At 47.6% G+C, this 18,436-nt stretch overlaps 2 protein-coding genes across 7 annotated transcripts in view; one reads left to right on the top strand and one right to left on the bottom strand.

Moving 5' to 3' along the window:
- The window catches only part of Adamtsl4 (ADAMTS like 4), a 12,384-nt gene extending 9,934 nt beyond the window's left edge, over positions 1–2,450 (top strand). For 2 of the 4 annotated variants that reach the window (XM_008827086.3, XM_029560614.1), the window contains 4 exons: positions 704–910; positions 1,016–1,195; positions 1,331–1,475; positions 1,620–2,450. In XM_008827086.3, coding sequence (XP_008825308.2) covers positions 704–910; positions 1,016–1,195; positions 1,331–1,475; positions 1,620–1,756 — 669 coding nt within the window. In that variant the 3' untranslated portion in view covers positions 1,757–2,450. Of the gene's footprint in view, positions 1–683; positions 911–1,015; positions 1,196–1,330; positions 1,476–1,619 lie in introns of those variants that run through there. The other 2 variants (XM_029560615.1, XM_017796594.2) reach the window with 2 other exon arrangements.
- The window catches only part of Mcl1 (MCL1 apoptosis regulator, BCL2 family member), a 20,060-nt gene extending 1,624 nt beyond the window's left edge, over positions 1–18,436 (bottom strand). Inside the window, exons 1-3 of one of the 3 annotated variants that reach the window (XM_008827084.3) lie at positions 17,683–18,429; positions 17,194–17,441; positions 14,916–16,449 (exon numbers count right to left, since the gene is read on the bottom strand). In XM_008827084.3, the coding sequence (XP_008825306.1) occupies positions 16,333–16,449; positions 17,194–17,441; positions 17,683–18,340 (1,023 nt within the window). In that variant the 5' untranslated portion in view covers positions 18,341–18,429 and the 3' untranslated portion in view covers positions 14,916–16,332. Of the gene's footprint in view, positions 1–14,915; positions 16,450–17,193; positions 17,442–17,682 lie in introns of those variants that run through there. The other 2 variants (XM_017796595.2, XM_008827085.3) reach the window with 2 other exon arrangements.

Here is an 18,436-nt window from a genome sequence, read left to right as displayed (position 1 = left end):
TTGCCTGCATGTGCATGCATGTGCACCCATGCATGCAATGCCTGCAAAGGCCAAAAGAGGTCAGATCCTTGGAACTGCAGTTGTGGATGATGGTTACCTACCATGTGGGTACTGGGAACTGAACACGTGTCCTTGGCAAGAGCTGTCAGTGCTCTTAACCACTGGGCCATCTCCAGCCCCTAAAAATAAATCTAAAAAAAAAAAAGGACTGGCAGAATGGGTCATAAAGTAAAATCTTTGCAAGCCTGGTGATCTTTGATTCCCCCGATCCCATCAAGAGAACCAACTCCCAAAAGTTGTTCTCTGACCTCTACATGTACACTGTGGCACACATGTACCTGCACTCACACACATCATACTAACAAATAAAAAATCAAATTTTCTTTAAAAAAACAGACGGAGATGTAGCTCAGTCAATAGAATGCTTGTGTAGCATGTGTGAGGCCGTGGTTTTGATCTTCACATTAACCAGTCATAGGACACCACTATAATCCCAGCAAAGGAGAGGTAGAGACAGAAGGATCAGAAGTTCAAGGTTATCCTCAGCTACATATTGAGTTTGAGGTCAGCCTGGGCTACATTCAAGTCCTGGACCCGGGCTGTTTCCTCTTAACCAGCTGGTACCCTCGGACCAGGACAGTCCCCTCCCCAGTTCCAGTCACCAGCAGCCTCCCTTCACACAGGCCACTCTACCTCTCAACAGTGCTCAGCCGAGTGTGGGACAGGGATCCAGCGACGCTCTGTGGTCTGCCTTAGGAGTGAGGAGAACCTTCAGGGAGACCAGGAAGAAGCAGGAGCAGGAGCCAGTGTGCAGGGCTGCCCTCCCAGGAGCCGCCCTCCTGACATGCGTGCCTGTAGCTTAGGGCCCTGTGAGAGGACATGGCGCTGGTACACAGGGCCCTGGAGTGAGGTGAGTTTAAGGATTGGGAGAGGGACAGGAATAGGACCCCAGTCCCGGTGGAATCCCATATTGGCCCCTGGAAGGATGATCTCCCTTCTTCCCACCCTTACACAGTGTTCCTCTGAGTGTGGCTCTGGCACACAGCATAGAGATATTATCTGTGTGTCCAAACTGGGAGCTGAGTTCAACGTGACATCTCCCAGCAACTGTTCCCACCTACCCCGGCCCCCTGCCTTGCAGCCCTGTCAAGGGCAGGCCTGCCAGGACCGATGGTTTACTACACTCTGGAGTCCGGTGAGTGCCAGGCTCCCTTGCCCTGCTCAGTCTGGGCCTCCGGCTAACATGGCTTCTCTCACAGGGGGAGATGGTGGCCTGGGGAGGAGCCCTGGACAACTCAAAGATCTGATATGATGGCTGTGGTCTCCCCAGTGTTCTCGCTCCTGCCAGGGAGGCATGCAAACAAGGGAAGTTCAGTGCCTGAGTGCCAACCAGACTCTAAGTGCCCGATGTTCTTCCCACCTGAGACCTTCCAGGAAAAGACCCTGTAACAGCCAACCCTGCAACCAGCGCCCTGGTAAAGAGCTGCCCTTCCTCACCCCCAATAGAGGGGACTTAGCAGAAATATGGGTGGAGGAAAGAAGGGCCAGTGGGAGGGCTAACACACCTCCAGGGGGGTGGATATTGGTTCTATATTGTGCCCATTTGCCTCTGTCCCCAGATGACCAATGCAAAGACAGCTCTCCACACTGCCCCCTGGTGGTACAGGCTCGGTTCTGCGTCTATCCCTACTACACAGCTACCTGCTGTCGCTCTTGTGCTCAAGTCCTGGAGCGGTCCCAGCCCGAGCCTGCTTGAAATGGGTCTAAGAGACCGTCTTCATGGTTTTCTAATGCCATCATTGGTCATCTATTGATCAGCCTACTTTGTACCCTCTGGTTGTCCAACCTGTCCAGTCTCACCAGGGATGTCCTCCAGGGTGACTGAGGGTGGCAAGGTAAATGAATGACAGAGCTGCTACTGGGTCTGTATGGTGGTGTAATGGTCTGTTGCACAGATGCCCCCAGATATGTACCTGGGTCTACCCACGTGGTTGCCCTCATATATGTATCACTTCCCCAAAAGTAGACTGAGAAGGAATGGGGTGTGGACAGTACCTGTTTCTCTGAAGATTTTCGGTGCTGAGGAGAGCACCTGAACTAAGACGGTACGCTCCTCATCAGTTCCAATTTTATGACCCAACCCTCATTTCTCATGTTTAGGCCTCTCGTTTCTTCTCAGCCACCCTGTTGTTTCCACCACACCACTGTCCCTTATCAAGTCTCTATCCCTACCTTCCTAATTAGCTAAGGGTGGCAGTCAGCTTCTGCCAATCCTATCTTACCCACCAAGGACCACCTCCCTCCTCTCCAGAGCAGGGACCAATTGAGAAGAGGGTGCAGAAAAGTCAGCATAAGACACCCTAGCCCTGGCACCCCACTTCACACCTCCTCAAATGGTCCCACCCAGAACTAATTTATTTTTAATTAAAGTTGATTTTGACAAATGAGAAGCACTCTTCATTATCTTTATGGGGACCCTGCCACCCGAGCCACAAGGTAGAACGTGGGGTGGGAAGGGGACCAGCACCTAAGTGCTGGGAGGACAGCATGGCCCAGGGAGTGAGCCCAGAGCCTGTGATCTGGAGCAGAGGGGGCTCAGAGGCAGGCTCTGGCCAGCCCCAACCCTGCAGACTGATCACTGGCCACTAGAGGTCACTACTCTCAGCTGAGGTATGGGGCTGGGATCCCGATAGACGGCCTGTAGGGGGTTTCTGGGTAGACTGGGTTTCTGTCCTCTCTAGGAATCCTGTAGGACTTCTTTCAGTTGGGGATGGGCTGAACGATGGCTGGCTTTTCTGGTTCTCCTGCTCTGCCCCGACTTCCTGCCTTCCCTGTTTTCTGCTGTCACCCACTTCCCTGTTAAGTACAAGACGTTTATTGCTTTCCTTAGGGTGCAGGGTGTGTTGTGACATTGCCCCCTCTTGCTCAGCAGAAATGATTAGAGGAGGAGCCTGGCCCGGCTCTCAGAGACTGCTGGGTGAGGGAGGGACCAAGACAGTACAGGATGTCCTGCCAGAGACACATTCCTCAGAGATGTCTCAACCTCCCCCTCCTCCCCCTTCTCTCCCAGTTGGTTTCTTTCAAGGTAAATAACTTGTGGGAGGTGGATGAGGGAGACAGACCTGCCCATAATACACACCCCTTCCCTGGCCCCTACAGTTCTGAGGTCTGAGTCTCTGGCTTATGGAAGCTCAACTTCCTAGAAGAGGGGCAGGACAGCAAGAGGTCACCCTACCCAGTCTGCCTCTCCCCGGGGCTAGCTGAGTGTGGCCATAGGTGAAAGGCCTGTAGGAACAGGCTCACTCAGGGACTACTGTTTTTTTTTTTAAGTTTTTTTTTTCTTTTTTGGTCTTTTTTAAAAGACGGTCTCTCTGTAGACCCAGCTGTCCTGGAACTCACTATGTAGACCAGGCTGGCCTTGAACTCACAGAGATCCGCCTGCCTCCCAAGTGCTGGGATTAAAGGCATGCACCACCACGCCCGGCTTTTTTAAGATTTAAAAAAAAATTTTTTTTTTTTAAATTTAGTATGAGTGTATTGCCTTGCATGTGTGTGAGTACACCTGTGTCGTGCAATGCCTCAGAGATCAGAAGAGGACTTCAGATTCCCCTGGAACCGGAGTTAAGGATGGTTTGTAGCAACCATGTGGGTGCTGGGAATTGAACCCGGGTCCTCTGCAAGAGCAGTCAGTGCTCTTAACTGCTGAGCCACTTTTTCCGCCCTGAGACTACTGTTTTATGAGCACACCTAGATCCTGAGGGCACCAAGCTTCCCTAGATTGTTCTACCATAGCAAAAACCTGTACCATTGCCTTGGGATTCAGGCTTAAGTAGAGCTGGAAAGGGCTGAGAAAAAAAGAATCTGAAGTGCAACTTGGGAGGGGAGTGGGTGAGAAGAGAGGCCAAGGGAAGGAAAATGAAACTGACTCAGTCCTGGTGGCCAGGTGTGATCTCAGTACTCAGGAGGCTGAGGCAGGAGAATCACAAGATCAACCTGGGTTACAGTGAGAACCGGTCTCAAAGACACCAAAAAAAAGAAAGAAAAAAAGAAAAACTATTCACCCCAGGAAGCCCAGGAAGGGGTATAAGGAATACCTCTTAAGAGAAGGTGTCAAACAAACATGGTACCCTCAGGTGAGCTTGGAAGGAGTCAGAGATGTGGGAGGCCTGAGCAAGCCTGTACAAACAGTCATGCAGATAGAGCCCCAGCACAAGGGAGCGATGGCAGTGGTTCCAGGCCTGGGCCCTCCCCCTCAGTGATTCCTGGAAGCAGCGCTGGGTGGAGGCCTCAGCTCAGCTGATTTCCCCTCCCTTTTCAGGCCTCCAGTTGCTGGGCAGGTTTGGAGTTTGGCCTGGGCTTCCGAGCCAATCACAGGTAGAGCGTGCAGCCATAGCCCCTCTAGAACTCTCCCAACCGGAGCACCTCCTTTGTGATAGCCCAGGGGGGTCCTGCCCCAGTTTCCCTCATTTTAAAGCTAAGTCAACACGGTCCCTAAGGATTCATTGAGGTCAGTATGGGGTCAGTGTGGAAATTCCTAGGAAGGGAAACCTGACCTTTTTTTCCTGGCCCCTAGAAGACACCTCTTCTTTGACCTCTGAAACTCCGAGGGTCTGAGGAAGTTGCAATGTTAAGGGCAGAGCGTTGTGGTGCTGGAACCCCTGGTTTTGTTGCATTAGGGGAACTTCGAGAAGGACTTAGAGGAACTAGACCTTTGAGAATTGAGCCGGGGGTGGCAGGAACGAATGACATGCACAAGGGAGTGAGATGAAGCATGCAGAGGCCAGCACACTGCCAAGGAGTCATGTCTGAGGGTTTGCAGGGGGACTGCTTCATGGTTCTGGTATACAGGTGAACCGTAAGGTCTCAAGTTCAGCTGTGCTTCAGTGTATCTCAGCGGGGGAGTGTGCTTAGCATGCAGGAAGCCCCGGGTTTGATTCTGACACCTCCAGTAGGTGGGTAGCCCCCTTCTTCCCCTGCCCTCTCATTTCAGCTTCCTGGGGTAAATACCCACTCAATAATAGCGCTGCCTTTCCACTAAATTTAGCTCCTAGCCTTCCCCACCCCCTAGGCCCTTGCAAACAGGTGTGCACTGCAGCAGTGGGCCTGGTGGGGTTTCAACACTCCCTCTGTGCACCTCATCCAGACACCGCTTTTTTTTTTTTTTTTTTTGGTTTTTTTGAGACAGGGTCTCCCTGTAGCCCCAGCTGTCCTGGAACTCACTATGTAAACCAGGCTGGCCTTGAACTCACAGAAATCCGTGTGCCTCTACCTCCCAAGTGCTGGGATTAAAGGCATGTGCCACCACGCCCGGCTACTGCTTTCTTTAAGCTTTAAAAAAAAATTATTATTTTTATGTGTATGTGTTATTGCCTGCATGTAGGTAAGTGCACCCGTGTCGTGCAATGCCCAAGGAGGTCAGAAGAGGCTGTCGGATCCCCTGGGACTGGAGTTATGGACAATTGTTAGCTGCCATGTAGGTGCTGAGATTCAAACCCTGGTCTTCTGCAAGAATAACCAGTGTTCTTAACCGCTAAGCCGTCTCTCCAGCCCCAAGACACTGCTTTCTTTTAAGCAGAAGGGGAGAGCACAAGATGCAGGTTGCTGGCCCAGTGCATGCATGTCTCCCACCTTAAGCCACCCCTTCAAGAAACCTGGATGAGAGCTGAGGATCCAGGTAGACATCAAGGAGTCATGGATGGTGGGATGGAGAATAAAACACAAGGTGCCGCTGTCCTCCTGATTCTCTCCAACCATTCTTTCATTTCTTGACATCTTCACTCTTACAGGGTCTCCATATGTAGCTCTGGCTTGCCTAGAATATGTATACCAGGCTGGCCTGAAAGGATCCTTGAAGTGCTGAATTACAGGCATGTGCTACCACACCAAACCCCAAAGATCCGCAGAGACTTTTGTTTCTGCAGATCCCCCTTCACCAGGGATCCCTCCTCTCCTGCAACTGGGGAGCACCTTGCTAAAGTGGACTGTAGCCTGGGGAGGTATGTGTAGGAGAGGCAGAGTTCACACCCTCCTGTGCAGCACCCACCCACTCTTCAAACCCACCCTTTCTGGTGCTGAGAGGCAGCTAAGTGGGGGAGTTCCAGTACAGGGGTTTATTTGTCACAGGCAAAGAAGGGAGAGGCACCTTCTCAGTGCAGGAAGTAGAAGGCCTCTGGAAAGTACCTAATCTAAGTCTGTCAACAGGATAAATAAAAAGTTTGGGTTAGCATCAGTGCAGCTAGCACCAGTCACCCATCTAGAGTTTGGACTCCTTGACCTAGATGGGGGTAAACTCCAAAAGAGGGTGCTTCAGCGCTGAGGTTGGAAGGTGGGTAGGATTTGAAAGCCTGATCCAAAATGAGGCAGTGATGGGATCTCATGGAACTCCAGCTGCAGTTGCTGAATGTGGCGCAGGAAAAAACAGCTGGGTGTGATGAGAGATGCCTTTAATCCCAAAGCTGAAGCAGGATTGCCCTAAATTCCAGGCCAGCCTGGGCTACAAAATGAGACATTCTCCCTCACTGCACCCTCCCCCCGAAAGTGAAACAGACCAGAGCATTTCCTGTGTGAGTACCCAAAAAATGCTGGTTCAGTGGTGAAGAACCCTGGGGTTAGAGGCAGAGGGGCCCACAATGGGCTTTTTTATGGGGGGGGGGCTGTGCTTGCCACTGTAGGAGTGTGGCGGTCAGATGACAACTTGGGGAATCAGTTCTCTTCTCCTACCATGTGGGTTCTAGCTATCAAACTCAGGTCATCAGGCTTGGTGACAAGTGCCTTTGCCACGTCGAAGTCTTCTGACCCTTGCCTAAATCAGAGGCAGTTCCACACAACTCTGAATGAAATGAAGATGGGAGGAAAGAGGATGGAATGGGTGGTTCATAAACCAGCAGCAGACTACATGCCCAGATCCTTATTGCTAAAGGCAGAGTGCAGCAAAGGCTGTCCAGCATGGGAGGCCTGAAGTGACTTAACCTTTCTGTTCTATCTCAACCTCCCTGACCACCCGTGACCAACATGTAGCTGAGGCAGCACTGAACTCCTGATCCTTCCAAGGCTAGGGTTATAGGAGTGCGCCACCAGGCCCAGCCTGCCTCTTCTTTTTCTTTTTTTTTTTGGTCTTTTTGAGACAGGGTCTCCCTGTAGCCCCAGCTGTCCTGGAACTCACTATGTAGACCAGGCTGGTCTTGAACTCACAGAGATGCGCCTGCCTCTGCCTCCCGCCACCACGACCAGCCTGCCTTTTTATCACAAAATAAAGACTCCTTTTTAGTGCAGACCAGGGTTGTGCAACCATTTCCCTATAGAACTAGATGGTAAACACTTCGGTTTTGCAGGCTGTTATCTCTGTTGAAACTACACACTTCTGCATACTGCAGCACAAATGTGCCACAGGACAGTAACAAATGGACAGAGCCGTTTTCCAATCACACTTTATGACACTAAATTTTTAATTTCATATTTCAACACATTGTAAATATTTCAGTTTCATCAACCATTTAAAAATGCAATGCAGGGGTTGGTGAGATGGCTCAGTGGGTAATGGCACTTGCCATCAAGCCTAATGGCCTGAGTTCAATGCCAGGGACCAACTCCTGCAAGTTATCTTTTGACTACCACACTTGAGCCATGCATGTGTGCTCCTGACACCCCCCCTAACTAAAAATTTTTAAAAATGTGGGTTGGTAAGATGACTTAAAGGTGCTTGCTGCTAGACCTGACCACCTGAGTTCAATCCCTGAGTCCCATAGGGTGGAAGGAGGGAGCTAGTGCCCACAAACTGACCTCTGAACTTTACACAGGTGTTGTGACACAGATATACAAAACAAATACATGCAGTATTTGCTGGGCGTGGTGGCACATGCCTGTAATCCCAGCACTTGGGAGGCAGAGGCAAACAGATCTTTGTGAGTTCAAGACCAGCTGGGTCTACATAGTGAGTTCCGGGACAGCTGGGGCTACAAGGAGACCCTGTCTCAAAAAGACCGAAAAAAAAAAAACAAAACAAAACACCATGCCACCGTCTGCCTCTGCTTCTCAAGTGCTGAGATTAAAGGCATGCACCACTATGCCAGGGGAAGCAGGTCCTACAACTGAAAACCAGGAGTGGAGCTGAGCTCAGCTGGAGAGTGTGTTTAACATGCCTTAAGTCTTCAACTGAATCTCTAGCACCAAAAAATAAACTAAAAACAAGCAACATCATTTCAAAACACGCACGCACGCACGCACGAGAAACCTTATTTCAACACAATTGTTTCCCTGTTTCTGTTTCTCTGTCTCATGAGGGCTTTCTGAGAAATAAGAAAACGTCACTTCCCACAGCCTTGGTCTGCAGGTTTTTTTCTTTTTTCTTGTTTGACACTTTTTCTTCTTCTTCTTTTTTTAAAATAAGGTCTTTCTGTAGCCCAGGTTGGCCCTGAACTCAAGGTAATCCTTTAGAATCAAGTGCTGGAATTATTGGAGCAATAATTTATAGTCTTTTTTTTTTTTGGTCTTTTTGAGAAAGGGTCTTTCTATGTAGACCAAGCTGGCCTTGAACTCACAGAGATCTGCCTGTCTCTGCCTCCCTAGTGCTGGAATCAAATGTGTGTGCCACCATGCCCACTCTTACAGTCTTTTTTAAAGGAAATAAGAGGAAATTTCAGTAACAAAGCCATGAAGGGCAGATGATAGGTAGGAACTGTTGCAGGCAACTTACAAAATGGAGGTGTGAGCTAAGCTAGACATAGGTAGAAGAGATTGGGGAATAAAATGCACATGAAAGCCAGGCATGGTGGTCATGCCTGTAATTCTAGCATTCAGTGGTGGCTGAGGCAGATTAATATAAATTCAAGACTGGCCTAGAGATACATAGCAAAAGCTTGTTTAATCCAGGATAATACCTAAGAAACATTTTTTCCCCCTTGGCTATTTTCTTGGTCTCTTTCCCAGCACACCTTGTCCTAGGCTAACTTGAATAAACATACACGTGACCACACATGACCACGTGGGGGTGGTGAAATTGTGAATGGAATGCAGCCCCAGCCAGCTGGGGGACCAGAGCAGAGAACTCTGGCACTGGCTGTGGAAGCCAAAACAATGAGCTCATGGGCAAGAATGCAGTCTGTGGGGAAGTCTGGGCAGCCAGAGCAAACTGGTTTTCTGAACCAAGCTGAGAAGAGCAGTAACCAAGTCTCCCATGGGAACAAAAGTCAAGTAGGAGACAGCATGCAGCATTTTGAGGTCCAATTTAATGACTTTCAGGGATTGTCCCCTACTAAATTCTGTTCTGCAGCACACAGTGCCCTCAGGTCTATGCTCAAAGCCTTATTTACTTTCCCTGGCTGTGTGAACCTGGAAGCTGAAGAAGAAAGTCAGTAAGATGCATCAATATTTATAAGGAAACACATAAAGACATGGTAGCATGTACCAGTAATCCTAGCATTTGGGCAAGAGGACTTGATTTCATAGCCAGCCTGGGCCATAAAACAAGAATGTCTCCAACAAAACAAAACACTTAATCCAGTTCGTCTATATTAAATACATGGCTTACAACAGGAATGGTAGATTGTCAACTATCAGAATCAGGTGGTCCCCTCTTGATCTGCATGGCTGACTGGGAGGGAGGGAGCTAGGCTACAAGCTGATGCCTAGCATCTCCAAAGTGTAGAACTATGTGCTACTATCCAGCAGAAAAAAACACTAAAGCTCAAAACTTGATGTTCTGGGCTGGCGAGATGGCTCAGCAGTTACGAGCATGTGCTGCTCTTGCAGAGGACCAGAGTGAGCTCAGTTCCCAGCACCCACATCAGACAGCTCTAAGTCTGGCTTCTTCCTCTGGCCTCTGAGGGTACCTGTACTCCCCTGCACATACCCACACACATACACACATAATGATAAATAAAATACAATCTTAAAGTAGAACAAAACTTGATAGTTCCATAGTGGTTTTCAAACCACTGAAGTTGATCATGGTAACTTAAAGATTAACGGTACATAGAAGGTGCCCTAACAGATTTCTAACACAAAGGAATTATTATTTTTGTGGAAACACAAACCAAGGCAGGAGGACTGCTACAAGTTCTAAGACAATTCTGTCTATATAACAAGTTGCAAGGGCTACATCAGGTCCTGCTTTAAAACAACCAAAACAACAGAACTACCATCTAGATCCTTTTTGGTTTACCTCCTGGGAATTATTAGTATTCAGCCTGGTGTGGTCTCAAAGGCCTGTGATCTCAGCAATTGGGAGATAAAGGCAGAAAAATCAGGAGTTCCAAGGCCAACCTCAACCAAGTAGGGAGTTGAGGCTAGACCCAGTTTTGAAAGAAACAAAACAAATTGAACCTTTAGTAAAGAATTTCTGACCTGATGTCTAGTTCCTTCTGCTCAAAGACAAGGCGGGATGATCATTTGAAGTCCAGGATTTGCCTGGGCAACAGAGACACCAGTCTTAAACAAAAACTTACTAAGAGTTTTCTGCCTTCAGGCAGGTAACCAATCCCATCTTTCCAGATGCTTCAAATAACTGAGAAATATTAAGATGACTGTAACAACTATGAAACTAAGACTCAAGGCAGAATTAAGTTTTTAAATCTCCAAAATCTAGAAGCCTCGGCTTCTTTTATTTTCCTTTTTGAGACAGGGTCTCCCTGTAGCCCCAGCTGTCCTGGATTCACCATGGAGACCAAGCTGGCTTCGAACTCATAGAGAACCACCTGCCTCTGCCTCCTGAGTGCTGGGATTAAAGGTGTGTGCCACCACGCCCGGCTTGTTTCCTTTTTTAAAAAATATTATTTTTTAAATGTTTTATTTTTTTTATTTTATGTGTATTGAGTGTTATGCCTGCATATAGGCAAGTGCACCCATGTCGTGCAATGCCCACGGAGGACAGAAGAGGCTGTTGGATCCCCTGGAACTAGAGTTACGGACAGTTGTTAGTTGCCATGTGGGTGCTGGGATTCAAACTTGGGGCCCTCTGGAAGAACAGTCAGTGTTCTTAACTGCTAAGCCATCTCTCCAGCTCCAGATGGGCTGGATTTCAAGATCTGCCTGCCTCTGCCTCCCCCAGGGTTGAGATTAAAGGTCTGCACCAACACATCCCACCTCAGAAACCTTTAAAGAGTGTGAGAAGAAACACACATGGGAGGCAGAGAGTGAGTTCCAGGTCAGCCAGGGCTATGCTGGTGAGGACTCTAAAAGAAAAAAGGTTGACATTATAATGCGTGAGTGGGGGCCCAGGGTGATAGCACACAAGACTGAGACAGGAGGATCACAATTCAAGCCTAGGCTTTCTCAAAAATAACTAAAAACCAGAAAGTATCAAGAGAAAATACAAAATACTGTGCAGAACTGAATCCAGAGCAAGATTTGGGAGCTTTTGTCTCTCCCATTCCAATCTCCAGTTTTTACTTTGAAGCCAGAATGCTTTAGTCTTTCAAAAAAATCTTTTATTTTTATGTGTATGAGTGCTTTGCCTGCATGTACCAAGTATGCCAAGTGGGTGCAAAGCCCCAGAGGCCAGAAGAGGGTGTCGGATCCCCTGGAGTGGGTGCTGAGAATTGAACCCTGGAGCCATCTCTGCAGCCCCACTTGTTTTTGCAACAGGTCTTGCTATGTAGTACAGGGTGACCTTCAACTGGATGCGCTCTTGCTGCCTCAGCATTAGCTGGGATTGTAATTGTGTACCAAGCAATATTTAGCATCTTTGAAGTCTCATCTTTGGGTGCTATCATCCCAATAGGCCCCTAAGGGAGTGTACCTGTACATGGGAGGTTTTTGTTTTCCTTTCCAGTGCTGAGAATCAAACTCAGGACCTTGTACATATAACCACTGAACCACCACATTCCCTGCAAATGTTACCAATGGGTCACTTTTTCCCCTTCCTTATTTATGTGTATGTTTATCTGGCTGTGCAAATGTACATGGTGTGCAGGTGCCTGAGGTGGCCAGAATAGTGTCAGATTCCCTTTAACTGGAGTTTATAGGTGGTTGTGAGCTGCCTGACATAAGTGCTCAGAACTCAGGTTCTCTGGAAGAGTACCAAATGCTCTTATCGCTAGGCCTTCTCTCCAGCACTGTATTTTCAAGATTTATTTTTAGCAGGGTATGGTGTTACATGCCTTTTCTCTCAGCACTAGGGAAGCAGAGGCAGGTGGATCCCCATGAGTTCAAGGCCAGCCTGGTTTACATAGTGAATTCCAGGTTAGCTGGAGCTACAGGGAGAACCTGTCTCAAAAAATTATAGGCAGTCCTGAGATATGTGGGTGCTGGAACTGACCTCCTCTGGAAGACCAGCCAAGTTGAGTCTTAACCATTGAGCCATTTCTCTAGTCCCACTCCCCTTTTTAAGACAGGCTCTCACTATGTAGCTATGGCTGGCCTTGAACTTGCTATGCAGAACAGACCGGTCTCAAACTCACTGAGATCAGCCTGCCTCTTGAGTTCTGGGATTACAAGTGAGGGCTACCACCCTCAGCTTCCAGCCCCTTCCCTTTTGAGCAGTTTCCTTGTATAGCCCATGCTGGCCCTGAACTTGGGAGACAATCCTGCCTCAGCCTCCCAAGTGATGAGTTTGCAGACATGGCACTATGCCTAGTGCAAGACAGCTTTATGTAACTGCCTTTTGGGAGTTAGGCTCCTGAAAGATGGATACTTAAAACAGATACAGAGGGAGAAGACACCGAATCCTGTTTTAGCATGACTAGCATTTGGTGCTCAGAGCAGAAAAGCAGTTATGCAAACCTCAAATTTGCACATTTCCATGGTGATTCAGCTCCCTTTCAAGGTATTTGAAAACAAAGGAGTTTTTGAAACTGGCTTATTCTCACCTTCCTCTTGGGGGGCAGGAGTTGCTGAACAGTACCAAGAACTTTATCAAAACTCTTAACTTTGTGTGATAATCTTGTTCATCCCAGGGGTGGTGGAGGAGGAGAGTAATTGCTGCTGTGAACCCTTTTACACAAAAATGTATACCAGGGAGGGCTGGTGAGATGGTTGTGGGTAAAGGCAATTGCAGCAAAGCATGAGGGAGCAGTGTTTGATCCCTACCTCCAGGTCCCACAGGGTAGGAGAAAACTTTTCCACAAAGGTTGTCCTGGGGCCTAGAGATGGCTGAGCACTTAAGAGTACATGCTGCTTCCCCAGTGTTCAATTGCCTGCAACCCTGGTCAGATGGCTCACAATGGCCTAACTCCAGCACTCAATGCAAGTGCAGAAATCCAAACACAAAATAAAAATCCTAACTATGATCTTAGTGTATCTGAGTGTGAGTGTAGTTCAGTGATGAAGTATGTGCCTACTATACACAAAGTCCTGGGTTAATTCCCAGCACTGTAGGGGGAAAAAACGCTCCCAAGGAAGATAGGACTCAAAAGTTGAAGGGCCTGTAATCTCAGATAAGGTTTATCGCTGGAGGATCACCAGAGGAGGCAGGAACACACAAAAAAGTTAGGCTTAATTCCAGCACTGAGGAGGCAGAGATAGGTGGATCTCTGTGAGATTGAGGCCAGTTGACCTAAGCAGCAAGTTCAAAGCCAACTGAGGCTTCGGGGAGACCCTGCCTCAAAACAAAAATTCAAGGTCATGGAATACAAGAGACCTATTAATAATATAGCCAGGTTCAGTGGCATAAGGCTCTAATTCCAGCATTTGAGAAGCAGAGACTAAAGGATCAGAGTTTAAGATCATCCTCAGCTACATAGGGAGGTCCAGGCCAAGCGTGAGCTATTTTGAGACCCTGTCTCAGAAACAGAAATGCACACAATCAGCAAACCAATAGCAACCTCACCCACTACCTAACTAGACTCATGTGCACAGCAGTAATACATTTAACAACAGATTTATAATTTAAATTTCAGGTACTATTCCTTTGCTGTAAGGCAAACTGTCTTTTTGGCTTTTGCTTTTACTTCACCTACACATATTTGCTCAGCTGGTCAACTTCCCTAAAAGGCTTGTGTAAGAGGGGAAGGAGGAAAGTCAATCAGAAAAGACCCACACCACACCTTACTTTTGAAAAAAAAAAAAAGATTTATTTTTTTTTTCCTTGGGAAAAAACAAGAAGTTAGGGAAAATACATTTTACAACCCAATTTAACTTGCAGTTGGTCCTAACCCTTTCTAGAACAGTTGTCAATAAAACGCTGTTTTACCAGAATGAAGGTGTTCAACCGGAGATATGATGCTACAAGACTGCATGTTTTTCCCTGAGAGAAGTATAGGACAAACAGAATTTGCTGAGAGCCACCTTTCCAAGCAGCCCCTCCCTTTTCACTCTGGAGGATGTGACTACACTGTTCTGTTCAGCCAGTCAGCACTCAGACCCTGTGCCTCTTCTCCCTCTCAAGCAACCTCTCCCGGTCTCGACCTATCAACTAAGATCCTGTCTATATACTTCAGCAGTCATGCTTGGTGAGTTGGGAAGTCAGGTCCTACTAAACACTATACATTTCTGACTGGACACCTTTTAGTCACCTTAACATTTAGGATTAAAAACTACATAAAGTGCTTTTAGGTCCTCAGAGATAACATAAATAAATGATTTATGATAAAGAAAGATAAATAGGTAGATAGCAAGATGACCTTGTGGCTGAGGTGGGTAGGCAGGGCAATTCTTCCCCATTACATTCTTAGTCATTTTATTCATGCCTATTTTTATCTGCAGTCCACAGACTAAAGGTCACATTCCAAGGCTGAAGCTTTCAAATGACCCTAGCTCAAACAAAAGCTTTCTTCAGTTGAACAGTTGTTAAAAAAAAAAAAAAAACAAAAAAACTCTGAGGTTTAATAGGGCCCACCTTTCCTCTAAATTTAAGTGGGTATATTCAAATGCAAAGCAAACTAACACAGGATAAAGTAACAACTGAAAAAAAGAAACTCTCTGACCCCTATGACTATTACTGCCCTAGCACTCATGAAGGTGGAAGTTTTTTCACCCTGTAATATAAGAGGAAGGTCTGTTGGCTGCAGTAGGATGGGAGGGGAGATTACTTAGGTTCCCAGTTAGGGTGGTTCACAGTGCAGAAAACTAATGGTCAGTAAGAGTTCAGTGAAGGCAGAAAAATGTAGAAGCAGATTATAAATTATCTGTAGAGGGAATAGAGGGGGTATAACAAACAAGCAAACACTTCAAAGAAGGACAGGAAATAAAGGTTAAGTTCAATAGTTACAATCAACCAGGTGTGACATCCAGGGAGGCCAATACAAAAATCCAAAAACAAAGCTTGGGAATCATTAGTAGAAAAGAACAATACACATTTGTTTTATTGAGACCACTAGGCTTAAACTTGTGTTAAACAAGCAAACCCTGTAAATAGCACCATGGTTAAGAGTCTAGCCTGCTTTTTCAAGCCATTTTACAATTTATTAAGTAAACACTAGATCAAATATCTTTCATCTACCTGTGATCCTTAAATACTTACCAAGATCAAATTGGAAAATTAAGCCTGCATAGTTACTGAATCTGATCTGTTCCACATACACACAACTGGTTCTCTATATAGAACTGATTGTGACAAAGTCTAGAAAAGCCGTAAGAAATAGATTTCTAACTATAGAAGCTTGAAAAGGGTACGAAAAAGACGAAATTTGAGACTTCCATCTTTATATTCAAAGAAATAGTTTTTCTGTAAAAATATATACAATTTTTACAGACAAATACATTTACAAGTTGTTTCAGTCTTAAAAATTGAGGCTATTCAGTTTTATAACTAATTAGTGAACAAGTCAAGTATTTTTGGACATTAGAGGCTAATAAAACAGAATCACCAAAACCAAGCCAAAGTTGAACAGGTAGGTATAAAAGTCCTGAACACTTGGACTCCTGTCTTCACACACACCTGGGAGCTGATCAGAGAGAAAGCAGCCCTTCACATACTTGTACAGTACTGAGGCGTCTAGTCATAGTTTGGTTACTTACAAAATGGTAAGTCCATTTTGCACTGGTCACTCCCACTGTTAGTGCTCCTTACTACAGAAATTTAAAGAATTCTGTATTTATTGACTTCTATGACTAGCCTGACTCTACTGGCCACTCTTCTCGGTCTAGACAAATTCAATCTTCCACCCATTCACTTCCATTCAATCTATAAGCCCTCCTCCACAGCCTCCCAAAGTCTGCTGAGTGAACTCTGCTTCTTTCATAATAACTCTTCAAGAGGGAGCACTTTTCCCATGTATTTACTCTTGGTTAGCCATAATCCTGTAGCCACTTGCTTTCTGGCTATGTTGCTAGAGTGGAACTCCTGGATTGTTAAAGCTTGGGCAGCTTCCAGTCCAACTTCATAAATACATGTTTTCACAGAAGCATGAAGTTTTGGTGGCTGGAGTTGGGTAAAAGTCACCTATTGCACTTACAAGGCTATCTTATTAGATATGCCAAACCAGCCCCTACTCCAGCAACACCTGCAAAAGCCAGCAGCACATTTCTGATGCCGCCTTCTAGGTCCTGTACGTGGAAGAACTCCACAAACCCATCCTAGAAAACAAAAAAGAAAAGCACAATTTTCAAGTATGGGTTTCTGCTGTTGTAACACTACAGAAAAAAGATGAATTAAAATATCTAAAGTATCTCCCCGAATCATTTAAACCAATCATTATTCACTCCTGGGCTGCAAACAGACAATTTTCCGAGCTCTTCAATAACTGAACACTCACAACAGTTAATCTTGATTTACAGTAGTACCTACTAGTACCACAGACAACTGTATGGTACAGAAGAATTGAGTGTCCCCATTTAGTCAAAAGAGCAACCCTAACTATGCTTCATATCCCCACCATTTAATACTTCTGCACACGTTAGTGTTTCTCAAGGTTGAGTACACCTTGCACCACAGCTCTTTGGGTATCGAGGTTTAAAACGCAGGCTCCACCCCGTTATCTATTCGATTAAAAGGAGGGGCCCCTTGGGAACGAAATTTAGTTATCCTCACAGGTGACTCTTCTCCACGGTTTGAATCCACTGCTCTGCAGATTATCCAACTGAATTAGGAGAACCACCTACAGAATACAAGACCTTTTGGGTACAATTCAAGACCGTCATACCACTTTTTCTATGGGTCTACTACCTAAAAAAAAAATCAACATCATGCAACCAGAGATACATAAAAATGATCCTGGAAACTGCAAAGTGGTGTAAAAACCTTTAGCTATCTGCACCTTCACAAAATCCTTCGTTGTACTTCCACTCCAAGGTCCCCTTTACACCATAAAGCAAACTTACCCAGCCTTTTTGTTTGACTAGCCAGTCTCGTTTTGTCCTTACAAGAACATCTGTGATACTTTCTGCTAATGGGTCGATGCAACTTTCTTGGTTTATGCTCTTCAAGTGTTTGGCCACAAAGGCACCAAAAGAAATCAGAGTCACAATCCTGCCCCAGTTTGTTACGCCGTCACTGAAAACATGGACCATCACTCGAGACAAAGATTTGACATCATCTTCATTTTTAATGTCCAGTTTCCGAAGCATGCCTGAGAAGAAGAAAAGCGTGCAGGTCCTCAGGGCCTCCTTTGTCTAAACCCGGGCACGAATGGCCGCCCACCCACGGCGAGGGGCCCGTCCGACCCCACTGCAACGCTGACATCCCACCCTTTCCGGTCTCCGAACCGAGCTGTTTCCGAAAGGCTAGCGGGGGGAGGGGGGGGCGGAAGCGGAGACTCCCAGCCCGCGCACCCCGGCCCAGGGCTGGGCGTCCACGGCCGCGCCGCTTACCTTGGAAGGCCGTTTCGTGGTTGCGCTGCACACCGTCGCCCACTCGCCGAAGGGTCTCCAACGCCCTCCGGCCCGCCGCCCCCGCCCCGCCCAGAGGCTTCGCGTCCTTGGCGCCTGTGGCCTGCTCGCGCAGGTACCGGGAGATGATCGCCAGCGACTGGCGGTACAGCTCGTCGTCCTCCTCGACCGGCGGCGGCGTGGAGGGCAGCGAGCCGTCAGTGCCCGAGCTCTTCGCCGCCTCGCCGACCAGCCCCCGCAGGGGTAGCACGGCCGGCCGCTTCCCGAGCGGCTCGGGTTCGTAGCCGTCCAACTCCTCCTCAGGAGACATGATGGCGGCGGCCGGCGCGGCCATGTCCTCAGGCGGCGACGCACGACCCGCTGGGAAGAGCATCAGCTTCTCGGGGGTCGCGGTGACGTCGGGGACTTCGGCGCCAATGGGCGGCGGCCGCGCGACCCTCCGCGCGTCTGGCAGCAGGGCTGCAGGGCCGCTCACACTTCCGCCCGAGCCCGCGCCGGCCTCCCCTCCCCCCTCGCACCGTGCCTTGGCCTCCTCGGCCACCAGGCGCGCTCCCGCCGGAGAACTGCCGCCTGCCGCGAGGCTGGCGCCCCCGCAGTACAGGTTGAGGCCGATTACCGCGTTCCTTCTCAGGCCAAACATGGTCGGTCGCCAGAAAAATGGGGAAGGCCTGGACTCCAGACTCTAGGGAAGCGGAAGTCAGGAGTGAGAGAGCTTGTCCCAGAACGCCGTTTTAGG

The sequence above is a fragment of the Nannospalax galili genome, unplaced genomic scaffold (genome assembly GCF_000622305.1).
Source record: "Nannospalax galili isolate Female #2095 unplaced genomic scaffold, S.galili_v1.0 scaffold1212, whole genome shotgun sequence".
Taxonomy (NCBI): domain Eukaryota; kingdom Metazoa; phylum Chordata; class Mammalia; order Rodentia; family Spalacidae; genus Nannospalax; species Nannospalax galili.
The sequence above is the reverse complement of the archived record's forward strand: the minus strand, read 5'-3'. Positions and strand labels throughout refer to the sequence as shown.